Source organism: Rhipicephalus microplus, chromosome 7 (assembly GCF_043290135.1).
Source record: "Rhipicephalus microplus isolate Deutch F79 chromosome 7, USDA_Rmic, whole genome shotgun sequence".
Lineage (NCBI taxonomy): Eukaryota > Metazoa > Arthropoda > Arachnida > Ixodida > Ixodidae > Rhipicephalus > Rhipicephalus microplus.
In genome coordinates, this window is record NC_134706.1 from 141,575,906 (window position 1) to 141,593,305 (window position 17,400).

General features: G+C 47.4%; 1 protein-coding gene across 1 annotated transcript in view; it reads left to right on the forward strand.

Moving 5' to 3' along the window:
* fng (Fringe glycosyltransferase) overlaps positions 1-17,400 on the forward strand; it is a 125,234-nt gene that overhangs the window by 84,274 nt on the left and 23,560 nt on the right. The window contains exons 7-8 of the mRNA XM_037430973.2: positions 14,417-14,487; positions 15,795-15,889. Coding sequence (XP_037286870.2) covers positions 14,417-14,487; positions 15,795-15,889 — 166 coding nt within the window. The remainder of the gene's footprint in view (positions 1-14,416; positions 14,488-15,794; positions 15,890-17,400) is intronic.

Below are 17,400 nucleotides of genomic sequence, written 5' to 3' on the forward strand. Positions count from 1 at the left end.
CCTACAGCAGTTTTCAAGTGTACGAATCTGTTGCACTTACGTATCGTTTAGTTGCTGCAGATACAAAGCGGCAACGCTAACAGCTCCACAGAAAGCTGCACTAGTACGCACCGCTAAAAGAGCCTTCTCTTGTCGCTGATTTGGCTTCCACGCAATGATTACGCGTGGTGCTCGAACTAAAACAAAGTTTTCTTCTGTATACACGCGTAGACGTAACGAACCATTGGCCCATTTATGCTGTTTCGCGGTCCAAGAGCCCAGAAAACGAGTTTTCCCCCTCTATATGCCGCTGACATTGCTGTAAAAGTGCGGTATACAGCGGCAGAAAGGAAGAAACAAAAATTAGAAGCTGAAACTGCTCGGTTTCAGCAGACATCCCACGCAGTGAACCACGGCGTTCACCTCATCATTTCCAAAAAACAGCGTGCGCCACACGAGGAGGGTTGCTGCAAGGGAGCGGAGTGGCGTGCACCGAGCGCGAGTCCATTTCACTTGAGTGCCGCCACTGCGTTCCGGCTCGCTGCTCACGCGATGCGCCCCGCGAATTCCGCGAGAAGCACGCACATCGCAACCAACGGGGCAAAGCCAAGCGCTTGACTCTCTTTCTCGTGCTCGGCCATGGCTGCTGGCCATGTCAGGCACCGGGGAGGAACGCTCGGCCAGGTGGGCCCTGGCTCTGAATGCGCCGAGGAACAGGCACGCAGCAGTGTGTTGCGCACGCAACTTGCACACACCACCGTTGCTATGCGAAGGTCGCATGCAGCTTCGCTGGAGACGCACGTGGCTTTCCGTCCCAGGCGCGCTTGTGGAGCCGTAAAAGAGGGATGCTCGTCCCTGGAAAGGAAGCAGCGTGCTAGTTGACCGGCTATGCGTGGTCCGAAGAATTCGTGCTGTTCGCACTCCTCTTCGAGGGCGTGTGTCCGGCTGACCCCGCTGCGTGAGCACGCGTGTGTCAGCGAGACCGGCTCGAAACGGCAAGTCTGCATGAAAGGGGCCATGGTTTGAGCCACCGCGGCATGGTACACGCACGCTTTTCTAAATTGATGGTCCGTTTTCCAGTTATCGTGCCTATGCCATCTCGTTTGGGTTGCGTGGACACCGTGCTGCGGCCATGCAGTGGTCGCAGATTTCGTAGCTTGGCGATGATAAGTGTACCAAGCCAGGCTGTACTGCTGAGTTGGTATTGATGTAACTCGACGTGCACTGGAAGCGCGCATCGTGGTTATGAGTCAAAGCTTTCAAAGCTTTTCGTTCATGTTTTTACCCGTGGATAGTGTCATGGTGTTCTCGGTATGTTCGATAGTCTGCATTAGCAATGCAGTGGCGTGCGGTCTCTACTTTGGGTGTAGGGATTTACGGGAATCTCAAAAAGCAATTGTGTTCTTTCTTTCTCGATTTAATCGGTAGCGATAGCGTGCTAACGTTCCGCCTGAAGCCAGAATACAGAATACTCAAGTCATCCCCTGCGTTTCGTCCGCTGGATTCGTTCCTGTGCAGAGCAAACACAGTGACTGCTAAGAGAGAGAAAAAAAATATAAGTGGAGGAATCATGCGAAGTTCTGAACAGCGCCATGTGTGGTGGCCATACCTTATGGGACAAAAGACGAGAAAACAACGAAAGTAAAGAAAAATGGAGGAAGGGGGGGGGGGGTGTATGACTGTGGCGAGCAGCATTGACACCTTTGTTCTTTTCAGACGTCTCTACGAGAAAGAGCCGTCAAAACCGCCATCGATCTCATCTGGGTCCCGTATAATGACACATCACCGCGGACGCCTCACTACGCATCTCTTTCAGTCCTTCGGTGCGAGGTGTCTTCGCGAAACTCATCATTGACAGGCACAACTCCGCTAGCGAGGGTATATACGAGGGGGAAAGTAAAGAGAGTGAAGGAGGAGGGGTGCGTCGAACAAAGGCGGCGTCTCATCCTCGGCCGTCATGGTGTACACAGGAGCGGCACGATCCAATCTCTAGAAAACTGACACCTCCGAACGCAAGTGGCCCCGCGTGCAGCGACGACGACGCCCCCTGTGAGTTTCCCACGCTGCTGGAAGGAAAGAAAATTGCCTATGCCAACCGACCGCGAGGACAACAGTAGGCCCTGCTGCCCGCGGGCTGCGGGGCAGAGGCCTTCATTTTCGCCACTGTCATGAAGCCGTAGAGGAAAAAAAAAATAAACGTGGCTGTCGATATTCTGTTATTTTTCTCTCGACAACACGTCTTCATCATTGCAGACCTGTCTCAGCGAGTGAGACACGAACACACACAACCTTCGGGGTTCGGATGTGTTCGTGCTTTGCCAGTCGCCTTTTGTGGTCTCTGCGCGCGCAACGTCCCCTCCTGGTAAACGCAAAGTGTGCGTTAAGATTCTCACCTGCATATAGAGGGCTGTCTGCGTCTGCGCAGTGCAGAGCGTCGTGTCGTGACTTCTTCGGTTCCTCGGACTTAGCCCTGTAACTTGCACCCTCTCGCGTGCAATATTTGCATATTGCTTGGGCACTGAGGAGGTGAGAGGCCTAGTAAGGGAGGGAAGAGGAGGGTTGGTGGCAGCTGGAACTTTTTACGGTGGTCTGACTTAATAATATACGCGTTGCCGTATATCCGTATCAGCGGGTTCGCTCGAGACAGCAGAAAAAGAAAGGTCTGGTTAAGCTGGTCATTGCGGGTCACTGTGGACATCTCGACGTTTTGCTGCCATCCGGCGTGCAGCTCACGCTTCTCTCAACGCCGCGATCGGTTTCGGGCACCAAGGCACGTGGTAGTTTACATGTACTCAGCTTCTGGCTTCCCCAACCGAATGTGCGCGGAGTCTATAAAAATGGGTTGTACCCGTCGTGTTTAGTTTAAAGGGACTCCTACAATTCCACCTTCCAGCAATTCCAGCTTGCAGGGCTTCTCCGGCACAAGTAGGATCTCGTTAGGGCGATTCGCAATCTTGGTATGCCACACTGCACTGCCTTTTCTGCGCATTACCGACTCCCTGCTTGTTATCGCTGTTGAGATATGCGTCGCCTACAGCGACTTTCGCGCCTTGCCGCGCTGACGAGAAGAAGGAGGGGGCGGAGGAGCCACAGACTCGCTCGCTCAGTTAGTCTGTTGCTCCTCCTCTGGCGCCCAGCTGGAGTCAACCCCATGTGTACGAAACGTCTTTGTAGGAATAGTAAGTTAATTATAACGATTACTTCTTGGTTACTTCTGTCGATTATACGACTTCAGACCTTGTTCGGTCATTTCAACCCAGTTTTGGGCATTTTTTTAGCTTGTTGTGACCTGTAGTAAGCGCTTACAGTGAGCGTGATCAGGTCACATGAGAGGCATGGACGACAAGCCGGTAGCCTGAAGTGCGTACGCCACTTTGCCTGCAGCAGCCGCGAGCAGATCGCCATAAGCACTCCTCCCAAGATGCTGTCACAGCCCCTACACTGTAACTAAGGTAGCCGAATCTAAAATGGCGTTGGACCTGCAGTACGTCCATTCGTCACACCGTGTTCAAGGACGCGCTCTCACGCCGAGGTGCAAAAGCTTAGATTGAAGGAAATGATAGAGACGGCAGGCGGTGGTAGGCGAACAGAAAGCAAACGACAAACGCTACCATGGCGAACGAGAATCTACGCAGGTCTCTGTAGTAATGGTTCTAGACGTTCGTGTGGCTAGTAGTGCGAACTGCAGTTGCATATTTATTAAGTGAACTGAAAGAGTGAGATAGAGAAAAAAAAATTGAAGTCGAGTACCTAAATAAGACGACAAAACAGGACTGACGTCGGCCGGGACGACTGCTCAGAACCGGCACAAAAGACAAGCCGACACGCGGTGCCCTTTTCAGAGCTAGTCAGAGCGGTAGCGGCGGTGTTTGACACAAAGATGGTTGCCAGAGAGGAGGTTGAATCCCTGTAGATGTTGCTGTGGTGGCGGCCTCTCGCGGTTGTCTCCTGTCGAAAGAGTGACGAGTGCTTTGGCGGCGGTGTGCAGTTTCTGAAGATCGAGCCGGCGATCGGGGGAGGGGGGGGGGGCGCTGATGGCTGGCAGTTGTACTAGAATGGCCACAGTGAGCGAAACGTATCGCATCTGATCCGACCCACCGCAAGAGTCACTTCTTTGCACCGCACCAATGCCTCCTGGGCTGCCGGGGAGTCGGCGAAACGTGAACAGAAGAACAAAACTGGCTCCAACGCAACGTTGTCCGCATCATGTGCCACAACTGAGTGGTGCGGCTCCTGGCGGAGAAGAGTGGCAGACGATGGTCGTGCAGTGAGCGAGCAGACGGGCGCGATCATTTGACTTTCAGATTCTGCTGCCGCGTGTACGCGGCATTCTTCCTTTTCGGCTTCAGTTTCAAGGTCGGGCGATATAGTTTGGGAGGAGAGGTCTGGCGTTCTCTGATGTTGCGGGCACGAGTTAGGAGAACAGTTAAAGCGTTGCGTCGCTGCTCCGTGACGTCGTAAACTTCCCGTCTGCGCGTCGTGCGCGTGTTATGGCTGCAGCAGCACGGCTGAAAGCGACATCAGTATGCGCGCTGCGGACGCCGCGCGTGCACTGGCCCTGGCAGACGGCTTTTCGCAGACGCAACACGACGGGCGTCCATCAAACGTCCGCCGCGTCGTCCTGGTCGGCGCGCGAAGATTCGTGATCGGAAACCGAGTGAACAAAAGAGCGAGCGACTGCTGTGCGCGCTAAGCACGTTCTGTCTCTCTCGTCACGACGGTGGGAAAAACACTTGAGCATCGTTCCCCCGATGCGGCACGGGGAATATGTCGAACTCGTTCGTTGCACTTCTGGAGCCTTTGCGAAGTGTCTCTCCCCTTACTACCCCCCACCTGCCCCTTTGTGTGTGTGTGTGTGTTCGATTTCAGTTGTGATGTTGCGCGTCAAAGCATGCCGCCGAGTCAGTGACACACGGATAAGTGACGCAACAACTCACGTGCGCTTGTAAAAACAATGGTGCTGCTGTTGAACGTCGTGTCAGTGCTCCTCTTTCGCTCTTTACTTTTTTCACCGTTTGAAAAGCCGCTATATCGTGAGAGAGTGCTTCAAAGGTATCTTTCGTTTTATTGTTCTTTATGATTTTTATGATCAGTTGGCGAGAAGCGTATAATTCACATTTTAAAGGGACACTCAAAGAGGAAAACAATTTTTCGCGTATTAGTAAAGTGCAATTTCACAACCCTTGATAAGTGAGAAAACCCACGAAAAAGCAATGCGTGTGGAGAAGCCACCTTGAGATCTCCGCACCAAAGACCGTGACGTCATAAATTTTGAGGCCGTCAACTTTTTTTCAACGTGGCTTCTAATCAACAAAAACTTTAAGTACGTTGTCATCATTGGGTGCCATAGATCTAACATACGAAGTTTCAGAAGTTTCATTGAGCTAATGTCGCGAAAATGCGAAAAACACATTCCGAAAATTTTGACGTCACGCGCGGATATTTCGGCGTGGATCTTAAATGAAACTTCAAACTTGATTTTCGCCGTCAATGTTAACTTATGATTGTCGAACGTATGATGTTATAGCTCTCAGAAGTGCAGTTTGTCATTGTAAACCAACTCTTTAGTGTCTCTTCAAGTCATTCTTTGGTTTTGAATTGGGAGCAGAGATGTGAACTAGGCAAAAATGTATATCTTGCAAGGCTTACGAATGCGGCATAAATCGCTATGAACTGTGCAAGAAGCTGCGAAGTTGTTTTCAGATTCTGCACAAGGTGTTTAAGCGCAGACACAATAGAACTAATATAAAGGAGAAGACAGCGCTTAGAGCAGCGCTGGCGTTGTGTATCGTCTTTTCTTCTCCCGTTGTGCTATTGCTTCCTTTCGCTAAAACATGTTTTATGGATTATAGCCAACTCGTTGACAATGAATTCATGTTGCTTATTACTCATGCTCCTAAAATGTGGGCTTTCGTTCTCGCACTGGTAGTCTATAATTTAACTTCCAGCTGAATGTGTTCCAGGCTGCATTTCCATGCGCTGCCGTGGTCATCCCATTTCATAGCTCTTCACCGCTTATCGACCCTATGTTGTTGACTACGTGGGTTTTAAAGAGACTCGGAAGGCGAAAAATATTCGTATCACACTATTAAAATTCTCTATCACAATACGAAAATTGCCATTCTTGCTGCGAAAAAATGTCTCATAAGCTATGAAACGCTTGAAAAAGCAAGAAATATCCCCGAGTTTCCATCACCATTCTCGTCAGAGATATTGGCAGCATGTGCTAGGACCTCAGTAATCATTGATAAGTAAAATTAAATTGCATTGGGTTCGAAGAGGGGCAGATACTTGAAGTGGAAAGTTTTCAGAAATTTTGTTGAGCGAATGAGTACCAGTTAAAAAAAAAAAGAACTTCAGCCATGAAAAGCTTCGGCCAGCAAAGTTTTTTTGGATGGTCATGATGACTTTCAGTACAAAAACAAAAGTCATCATGGTCGCCATTTCAAGCATGTTCGCCATAATTTCGTTTTAATTAATTTATTTACTTACCACCATCTAGTCGTGTTGCTCGCGTGACGCCTACGCTATAGGCGACCAGAACGGCCTCGAGTTTTATTGATAATCAACGTGTAAATATAATTAACTCCAATAAACTTTGTAAATGATAAGCTATCAGTGTAGACTGGTTTATTGTCTCTCCTTAACCTCCCTTGAAGGTGTTCTGCAGTTGCTCACTGCGTCACCATAAACCTTGTGTTTATATCTCAATCAGTCACTTATTTAGCTAACAGCTACACTAAATCAAAAAGTGCTGTCAAACATCGTTATACGCTGAATCTGTGGAGGTGTCCGAAGTGTTGTCTGAGGTGATGGAATGTAGAACGGTCATTGCGATTTCATAGTAAATTGTTTAGGCTCTTCACAACGCTTGAGCAGCAAGCGAGTGCGCTTAGAATTGTGTTGTCATTCAAAGGCTGATCATCAGCGTCCTCCTCTGCGGAGTATATGATTCGTGAGAGTGAAGCATCAGCATGAATTAAGAGTAAAGTGCCCTTTCAACCAAGCGAACTTCAGCCAACTGTCCCAACTACCCGTATTGCAGAGAGACTTTAGGGCTGGTTACATTCATTGAGCCCATGGCGTTGAGCGACCGAGGAAGAGGACAGGGGCAGGACTACAGCGCACGTCCGGTTCTCTTCCTCAGTCGTTTCAGCGCCACGGCTTCGTATTCATTCATTTTGTAGCCTTATGGCAATAGAGGCGATCGACGAGGCCATCAGATCTATCGTTAAATATGGCTGTCATTACTATGCAATACTGTATGTAATATAGCCGGAATACCTCCGTGGGTAACATAACGCGACAGTGCGGAGCTGACCACTATACCAGCGACCTTTAACCCTAACCTCCGTACACACTGTGCGTATTTGCGCGTTCAATTTTAACCCTCTGGCCGCACGGACGCTCCGCACAGAGACTGCACCCGCTGTGTGCCATGCGACTTGAGCGCAAAATGGCCCCTGAAGGAGTTGCTGTCATGTTTCGGCGAATCGCTCCTGGTGACATTTCGAAAAATATAATTGTGCTGTCATTGCACTTAGACCACTTCGTAAGTCTGTAAATAATATAAGGATTGCTGGAAGTCGTGGCGATCATTTTATGAACTGCTCGATCATGGAGCCACCGCTATTCTTTCTGCCTCTTTCGTTTATTTTTTTTTTTCGCTTCAAGGCGTTTTTCTACTTGGTTTGAATGTTCCGTTCGAAATGTTCCGACTCGCCGCTGAACACGAAACGCGCGTATTCCGCATTATTAATCTATTCGAGAGGGTTCCCCGTTACGGTGCGTAATACTGTAACATTATAGTTTTTCCCTATCACGCCGATGCGCCAAGATAGAGAGCTGAACCATGACTACGTCGTCCGTCGTTCGATGTACCTAATTTTTGCCTTTTATAATTACTTGTCATGCGGGTAATGAATGACTCGTTAGAGCGTCGCTTCGGGCGTCCAATAAATTTCGCTCTGCGGGCCCGCTCCCTCCAGTCGACCTTTTTTAACGCGCAGTATCACCGTGTGCGTACGCAGCGACCTCCTCGAACGATTAGACTGAACGGAAGCGGTGGCGCTGGCGTCGCTCATGCAGAGCTAGAACTGCAGGGAGTGGTGGCCTCTGGAACGGTCCACCGCCACCACCACCGTGGAGGAATATAAGTGCACGCCTTTTTCTTGAAGCCAGGGCGTTGGCTGTATGTAACTTATCTTTACACTACCGTGCTTTAGGTCTTTCTTTCATCTTTCAGCGAAGGCCGCCATGGCGGCCGCCTAGTCTCGCACCGCGTTCGATGATTTTAATGACCAGACAGCTGTGGGGCGAAGTAAAAGAGCAACAAAGAATGAGGGGTGGCAGTCTTGTAGGGCGGCTTGTTTATTTTTGGTTAATGTATTCCTTGTTTTCGTTCTCATCGAACGGACAGCACCCTGTCTAATTGAGCTCTCTTGGTTTTGTTTATTCGTTTATTACATTGTTCGACCGCTACTTTTTGATCGCGCGCCTTTTTTCTTTCTGTCTTCACCTGTCGACTCATTGCTCCAGTTCTCCTTCCTTGCTCGGGTATCTCTCTCTTTTACATATTTCGACCGCTCCCCCGCCCTTATCTGCGCGGCTTATCGCCGCACCGCTGGACACACGCGTCCCTGCGCGGGCTTGGCCGACGCCGCCGTGCCGCGCTCTATAGTCCGCGCGCTGCAACGACCAGTCTTCGTTAACTTTTATTTGTGCATCTTTTCTTCCTTCCGAAGAAAGACTGTCCGTAACGGAGGCTGGGCGGTGCGGAGATTTGTTCCGGTCTGGCAGCTGCTTTTTGCCGGATGATTATTGAAGAGAGAAAAAACAAAACCGTACGCGCGCCGCCCGCTGTACAGGCGAACGGAATCGAAGTATAATACTGTATACACGTCCTCTCATCGGGCACTCTGCGGATAACGTTTTCGCGTGGTCCAGTGTAACGGCGTGCCCTGCTTCTCTGTACGCTGTATCGCTTTCCATACCCAATAAACCGGGACCAGTATCAGAAGGACGTTTGCCTAATCTGTCTGGGTGCGTACCTCGGACTGTGCGAAATCAGTGGCGGCGCAGCTGTTCTTGCTGGCAGCCGGTGATTATAATTTCGTTTCTCGAGGCAGCGAAGAAGTAAGCGGCGACGCAGTGCGCAGTACCTGGCAGTCTGGCGCTTCGAATAATTTGTGCTGCTTGTGTTAGTATTGCTTTCGCGCTATCTTTTCTCTTTTTTTCTGTTCAACAGTTGCCAGTCACGATATGTATTTCTGCTTCTTCAGCATGAAAGCCTCTGTGGGTGTGTGTGTGTGGGGGGGGGGGGGGTCGTGCCTGAAGACGTTCCTCTTTCTTGCGCTTGCGCAGCCCCGTATGTGTTTCCGCGAGGAGCATCGTAGCGTATTACAAGAACAACGAAATATTCGAGAACGATGACAAAGTACTTGACGATGGTTTCTGTTGCGAAATATCTCTAGACAACTCTCCCGTTTTACACAACGGTGAGCTCACGGACTGATCGTGAATTGTGTTAGAGCCGGTATTGGGAAAACTGCAAAAAAAAAAAAAAGAAATGTGTAATCGCTCGCTCGCGCGCGGGCGCTAGTCGCATTGCGACCTACATCTGAAAGGATATCGTGTGTCGCCCGCTTTTTTCTCGCATGGAACTGTGCGTACATTTATACATTCAGAAAGAAGAAAGAAATAATCGCGAATACAACGGAGCTTGCGGTTTTGTCGGTTTCGAAATCGAAGTAGGTAAACGGAAATGCGAGGCGTGTGATCTGCGCTTCGCGATTGTGTTCCGACGCTCGTTTACATAGATGCAACGTATACACTTATTCCGTATATCGTGTGGAATCTTTATGGCACATTAAATTCACGTAAACGTTCGTTCATGGCGTGTACACTGGCGCAAATAAAGAGCGAGCTGCGATAGATGCGTTAACAGACGCGCACCGAGTTAATTTTTACTGCTATATTGGGTTCTTGAGCGTGTCATGGACGTTTTTTTTTTTTATTTAGTTCCTGTCTATATATGCAAATGTGGCGTTGTGCTTGCACTTCGAAACGCGCTCATTGCGCTCTGTTCCGAACACTTAGAGAGCGTTTTCCCCGCAGCGGCTAAGAGCAACAAATTGTAAAGGCAGTATACTGCGCATGCAACGCCGTTCGAACTTGAAGCTACGGTATCTCTTGGAACCGTGCGCTGCGTAAGGCGAAAGCTCTGCTCGTGTTTCGGCAGAGACAGCATGCCGTAACCGAACCCTACGAATATGTCCTTAGTGCGTTTGTGGGGCGGGGAGGGGGGGGGGTCAATGCATGTACAAAAGTCATCATCCGACATCCGGAATAGCAGGTCAGGCGGCAAACCATGCAAACATATCCGAGTATTTCGTTGAAAATATTCTGTCGATTTCTGCTGCTGTTACGCCGGGTCGTCACAGCACGCAGTCTCTAAATTCGAAGACTTCAGCTTTGTAGTTTGAATTCTCAGTCTTGCCTCCTGTTGCTACATATGAAGAAAAGCGGAAGTACCGTTATAAATGAAGAAAACATTTTCAGCATAACTCGACGGTAATGCCGCCCACGTGGTTACATTGCTACCCAGTGCATGCAACAACCCTCATATCGTGATTTTTATACAGAGAACATGCACTGAAACGATTTAAAGTGCTGCGGTTACTCTCTTTATTGTAAATTCTTCACATTAGCTCCATTTATGGTGCTTTTCGAGCCACAGCCCACAAAAGGGAATCGTATAATATTTCTTCGAGTAGGAAAGCCCACCGTGGTGACGTTCGCATTTCATTGAAGAGGAACGAACGTGACGATATATATATATATATATATATATATATATATATATATATATATATATATATATATATATATATATATATATATATATATATAGATAGATAGATAGATTGTCTCCTAACTCGCCGACAGGATGCAGCACAAACGCTTGGCAGCCAAATAAACACCGCTGGATGAAAGACCGCGGCCAACGTGTGCCATAACTGCATATGAACGGCTGAGAAAGGAAAACACCCGGTGCGACCGATTTGTTTTCGCTCACGGGACAATGTATCAATTGCTGCGGATGACCTACCGCGTTGAATCGCACATAAGCTGGCACTTTCTTGGGGTGGCCGCCTGAAACAACAGTTTTCACAGAATCATTCGTGTCATAAATGGAAGTGATGGTGTATATAGCTAAAAAGCTTACGGAAAGAAGTCCGCATAAAAGAAAGAGTGCACTGATACGACATAGTGGGATTGTCGGCCGCGGTTGTCTACTCGGCCGCTGACCCGAAAGTAGTGGGTTAGATCCCGGCCGCGGTGGTCGCATTTTGATGGAGGTGAAATGAGGCCAGTGTATAGTTTGTGATCTCATTGTTAAATAACCACAATTGTCGAAATTTCCGCTGCCCTTCACAACGGCGTCCGTCGTAATTATGTTGTGGTTTTCGGACGTTAAACCCCTTGTGTTGTTGTTGATATTCCGCGACTACACAAAAATAAAGTAATGGTCTGCAGAAATGTACAAAATTGAAATCGTCGTATCATTGTCTTGCACGCATATCAATGCACTCAATAGCAAGCGATGCATAACATATGGCGTTTACAGTTTATAGTTTACAGTTTACAGAATGGATACGTTTTCCTGGGTGATATCGCGATAAGTGCGATAACAGAAACTATTAATTAGTAAGTTCACCTTGTTCTCGCTCTGTTGTTTTTCCGCATTTACGGTTTGTTATCATTTGATCTATATATTTGCCGTTGAGTATTCTTATGAGTCTCGTAATGTACGAGTGCGGCTCGTTTGCGTTTCCTCTGAGCGAAGGAGCTTGCCGTCATGCACTCGGCATGGCTAACTATACTCCCGAATCGTTGCCTCAATTTTCGTGTATACGCGTACATCTCGTAACGACATGCGCCTTCATTTGCTTTCGAAATGTTGTATTCACTTTTACACGAACCGTAACCACAAACACTCCGCGTTCGCAGGCATCCTGCGCGCGGAACCGCTGCTTAGAGTCGAGTAGATGCGATACACCGTGTGTGCGTCGGTGTGTGCGCGCGCACCCGGGTGGCTCGACCGGGGACCGGACCCGGGCGTGGACTCTCGGGCGCTCGTTGAATCACGTGTCGGAGGTCAATTTGATTTCCTCTTCGGAACCTTGAATGAGGGCAGGGGGGCATGCACACAGGGTTCGCCTGGGAAGATCCAGAGCGACGCGCGGGATAGGACGGGCTCTTGATTGGATCCGTCGTTGTCGCCAAACCGACACCTTGTTTCAGCTGGCAGCCGGATACGCCACCGGGATGAAAATAAACTCTGTTAGCTGCACCTTTTTATTTTTCCTATTTTTGTTAGTGGCAGAAGCAACGACTGACGCCCATGCTTTTATTACAAGCACTTCCGGTTGAGCACTGGGCCCTTCCGGTGTTACGAATATACCATGTAGATTTATAAAAATAAAATTAGTACCTGTTTAAGTTAAGGAGTTATATTAGGTACAAACGGTATATCAGCATAACTTCGCATAATGCAAGGGCCCATCATCTGTCGTAGACAATTAATGAAAATTAATTTAATGAGGTTCTTGAAAGAACAGTCATTTTTTTTGTGATTAGCTGAGATCGATTAAGCTACTGGCAGAGTATACATCTCAACCTCGTGCCTTTTCGTGCGCGTTCTTCGAGATTCGCTTCAGCAACGCGACGAAACACAATGTCAACCCGGGCAATACACCAGAGCGCACAAATGCCGATGTGCGAGTGACGCTACCAGATACCTAAGCCAACGATTATGGTCGCCTCCATAAGTTTTTACTTCTTCTTCTACAGTTACATAATAAATGGCGTTTGTTTTAATAAAGTTTTCATGCTGAGTGTTTCATAGTAAGTCAAGCAAGGTTTCAGGTGCAGTTTCAAATGTCGACAAGGTCGACATTTGAAAAAAGAAAGAATTTTTGAGGTGAAATTCGCAAAACAAAGAAAAGTGTCAATTGCGTCCCCAAAAGCTATTCGCGTAAATGGTAACAGAAGCCAGAAAAGTGCTACAACATTATTTAGCTTTAATATGGCATTCTGTGAAGTGTGCCCCATATTCTAAAGCATCACCAACGCTGATAAACGTAGGTTAGCTCTGCCTAAATATTCGTAAATTTCGGCTTTCCGCTGTTACAACAATGATATATATATATATATAATGAGATATAACAGACAGTAATGCCAAGGAATGTACAGGGGAAGTTATTAGAACCAATGGAATGTAAATAAGAAGAAATAAAAGTGGATGAAAAAATTACCAGCCGTGAGCAGGAATCGAACCTACGACCTTCGAATAACGCGTTCGATGCGTTCGATTCGAAGGTCGTAGGTTCGATTCCTGCTCACGGCTGGTAATTTTTTCATCCACTTTTCTTTCTTCTTATTTACATTCCATTGGTTCTAAAAACTTCCCCTGTACATTCCTTGGCATTACTGTCTGTTATATCTCATTAATATTGTGTTAAAACACGGAAATACGAGCCCTTAGGTATATACACTTCTCTCCCTTATTTTATATATATATATATATATATATATATATATATATATATAGGATATGGCACAACGGGAGCGTTGTCAACAAGGATAAATATATTTATTTCCCAACAGTTTCGGGAGGGGACCTCCCTTCATCCCCTGATGAAGGGAGGTCCCCTCCCGAAACTGTTGGGAAATAAATATATTTATCCTTGTTGACAACGCTCCCGTTGTGCCATATCCCATACCTTCACGAAGACTAACTGGCCCATTGAATTATTACTCCCACTATATATATATATATATATATATATATATATATATATATATATATATATATATATATATATATATATGTGTTTGTAAAGGGTGCCTTGAAGAACCATGCAGTTGATACATGATACTGTGTGCAAACAGCGTAGGAACGGGACGAAGAGTAGTAACAGCGCTCGTGTTGTGTGTTACCTCTGCTCGTCCCGTTGTGGCGCTGTTTACACATAATATTTCTCTCATATGTCAATGTGTGTCTACATTACGTGCTTCGTGCACTCCTTCAGTACGCCTTAACAGAACTCTGCCGTTATCCGATGTGCTAATGCAACATTTCGGCAATATATTTCCTGGCTCGATACCCAAGTTTGGTAAACGGAATTGGGTGTGGCAGTGTTAGAAGGGCAAGGTGCCAGTTTCGGCTAATCTCTCTGTAGCAGGTGAATTATCGCTTTGTAGTGAGGCAGATCCTGAATAAGAGACGAAAAAAAAATGTTTATTCGAGCTAAGGGTCTACTTTACTTTTTTTTTTCAACCTGAATGGATATAACACAAGTGTCAGAAGCAGTATATTAATCGTCCGAATGGTTATACGAAAAATGTTTTCTTTTACTCTTCGTTTTTGCAGGCGCGGGAAGTTCATCAGCATCGGCGAGCACATCAGGTTGCCGGATGACGTCACAATGGGCTACATTGTGGGTAAGTAACGGTCGTGTAACTGCGTTTCCGCACGCTGCGACCGTTTAGTGTCCCTTCACCCTTTTTTACGTGCTGAAATTCACGAACGGTCTAACTTAAACGCGCTGCCACACAGCGCAGGCAATCGGTGCTTCAGCTCGAACCTTTTTGCTACAGTTGGTATGCTGAATGAAAAGATGACTGGAAAGCTTTTCAGAGAGAATAGTGTAGAAGGGACTTCTGGCTGGCGCCGGGAAAGACCGACAAGACGACGCTGACGTCCTGCGCTCCAGCTGGTCGTCTACATTCTGTGAATTGTACCGCCGCGTACCAGTGCCTGACGCGTGGGTTAACGCTGTGGTAGTCTGTATCCTGGCACATGCGTAGCTTGAACAGCTTGTAATTTCTGAACAACTTGTTTTGTCGGAGGCCTGTTTGAGTTTTGCTTCTCGAAACTGGGACAGCTTATTGCTCTCCCATGTTAAATCGTCAAACATTTGTTCTGAACAAACCTTTGATTGAGAAATCAGGCAGAGAGTTTCTGTGCGCGTGTGTGGTAGTCCCTATAGTGCGGGATGCCATTGGGGATGGCCACTGTCCGCACATGCGCCACCAGGAGCGTCGCGCGCCCAAGGCAGAGCAGCCGAGCGGGTACTCCTCTCATGTTACCCTACGAGAGGTCTTTTTTCTGGATTAGGTGAAACTCCTTCGGCAGTCGACACACGAATGATACAAATAAACTCGTGCAGAATAAATTGAATGATTAAGCGTTTATTTCCGATGCAGTGTTCTGAGCGTACAAGCTGAAATTACTCTGAAAGGTCCCTCATTTCATGAACCCATGTAACTTTGGTGGAACTTCTTGGGAATTTTCTCAGTTTGCTATACCCTACATGCGGCAAAAGAACGCGAGAGCGAGAGAGGAAAAAAAAGTGCGAGTTTAAGTAGTTATTAACAAGTGTATGTGCTACGAAGTTACAGTCGTGCGTTTAGTATCGCAGAAGCTCTACTATAGCCGCTGATTTAAAACACATTAAAACACTTCATGTAGCACGGTCTTGGGGCCGGGCCGTTTGGGAGGCGTCGACGCGCTCCAACGTGCGTCTTCCGTGTTTACTCGAGTGCGGCGACAAGGCGCGAACGCGTGGCGTGAACTTGTTTCGTCCAGGGACCTTAGTGGCATGCAGTTGGCTTGATCAGTTAGCCTGACGGGCGATTGGCCGTTTCGGCCATCGCCGCGGGCCCCGCTTGCAGCTTCGGTCGTGCACGGGTTGACTTGCCACGCGTGCGCGCACTGAGCCGTGCTCTTGGCTTCCCTTTTCCCGCAGAGCATCTTCTCAAGAAGAACCTGACCGTGGTGGAGAACTTCCACTCGCACCTCGAGCCCATGAAGTTCCTCAAAAAGGAGGGCCTCAGCGACCAGGTCAGTTCCTTCCTCCCGTTTCTTTCAGCAAAATCAGTATGTAATTAAAAGCTTCGATTAAAAAGAAATATTCTGGTGAACGTAATTTTTTAAGTAATACTGATATTCTCGTTGCGTACCGGGACACCAAAACCGCTATCGGCAGTAGCACAGCTGGTACCAATAACTTGTTGCGTTTTGTCCGACTAGGCAACACATTTTAACAATTTTTTTTTCACATTAGTAAATTAGAACATTGCAATACCAAAAACACCGTTCTTACCGCCCGCGAGAAAACGCTTGATAAGAAGAGAGAAAACGGGCGAAAATTCTCGTGGCACGCCACCTTGAAATTCCCGCACTATAGGGAGTGACGTCAAAGATTTCGACGGCGTCTCCTAGGCTGTACCTAGTCCTTAAATGGTGAAGATGGAGTACTTTGTCCTCTCAGGGGACCGTAGGTTTATCACACCAAGCTTAAGAAAATTTATTGAGCCAAGATCACCAAAATACGAAAACTGCGCTTCAAAATACGCAACCTTCGGCACGGAGATATGGTCACGAAATTTGAAAGTGAAAATTTGACCTCGATTTACTCCTTTACCAAAAAAAAAAAACATATGGTGATGAAATTAGACCACTATAGAGTTCCCATCGTGCAAATAATCAATCTTATTCAGTTGATTGTCTCACTTTTTATTTGGTTTGGCCTTGTCAGCGTCCTCGTCAAAAAAAAACTATGAAAGGAAGAAGTATGACCGAAATGTGCAGTCAGCTAACAGTTATCTCGCTGCCAACGCGCTTTACAGCGCCAGTTCAGTGCACCACGTAAGTAGTTGCGTCATTGGCGTGATTTGTCTCTAGCTTACGTTCTACGTCATCGGCATTTGCCACCGGCTTTGTCACCGTATATGCTCCTCCAGGAACCCGTGATCCAGCAACCAACACTCTCCACTTGAGAGCTGTGGCTTCTCCGTAAACATCTTAGCATTCGTGAATTATTGGACGACTTGGGTGGTTACATCAGGTAGCACCACCTGGCGTAGAATTATGCCGTCCGACATCCACCAAACCATTACTGCAACGTCCAAGCGTATTCACTGCCTGTGTGATTGATTGATTTGTGGGGTTTAACGTCCCAAAACCACCATTTGATTATGAGAGACGCCGTAGTAGAGGGCTCCGGAAATTTTGACCACCACCACCTGGCGTTCTTTAGTTAACGTGCACCCAAATCACTGCCTGTGTGGTGTGTTCAGTCATTGTATACCCCCAGTGACACCGACTGACGTCGCTGCTGGTGTAAATGTTCGGCAAAGGAGTAACTGCGTATGCGTCGCCTATTCAAGTGTTTTTAGCGGTGTAAGAAAAAAAATATTTGAGCATTAAAATAAGCGTGTTCATCGTTATGACTCTTGCTTACTGCTGTAAAGTTTTTTTTTCTAAGTGTGTTAACTCCTGACCTTTCTTCCGGAATATACGAATAGGTATGTAGGCTAACCATTAACTCAACAGAAGAGTGCGAAGGAAAC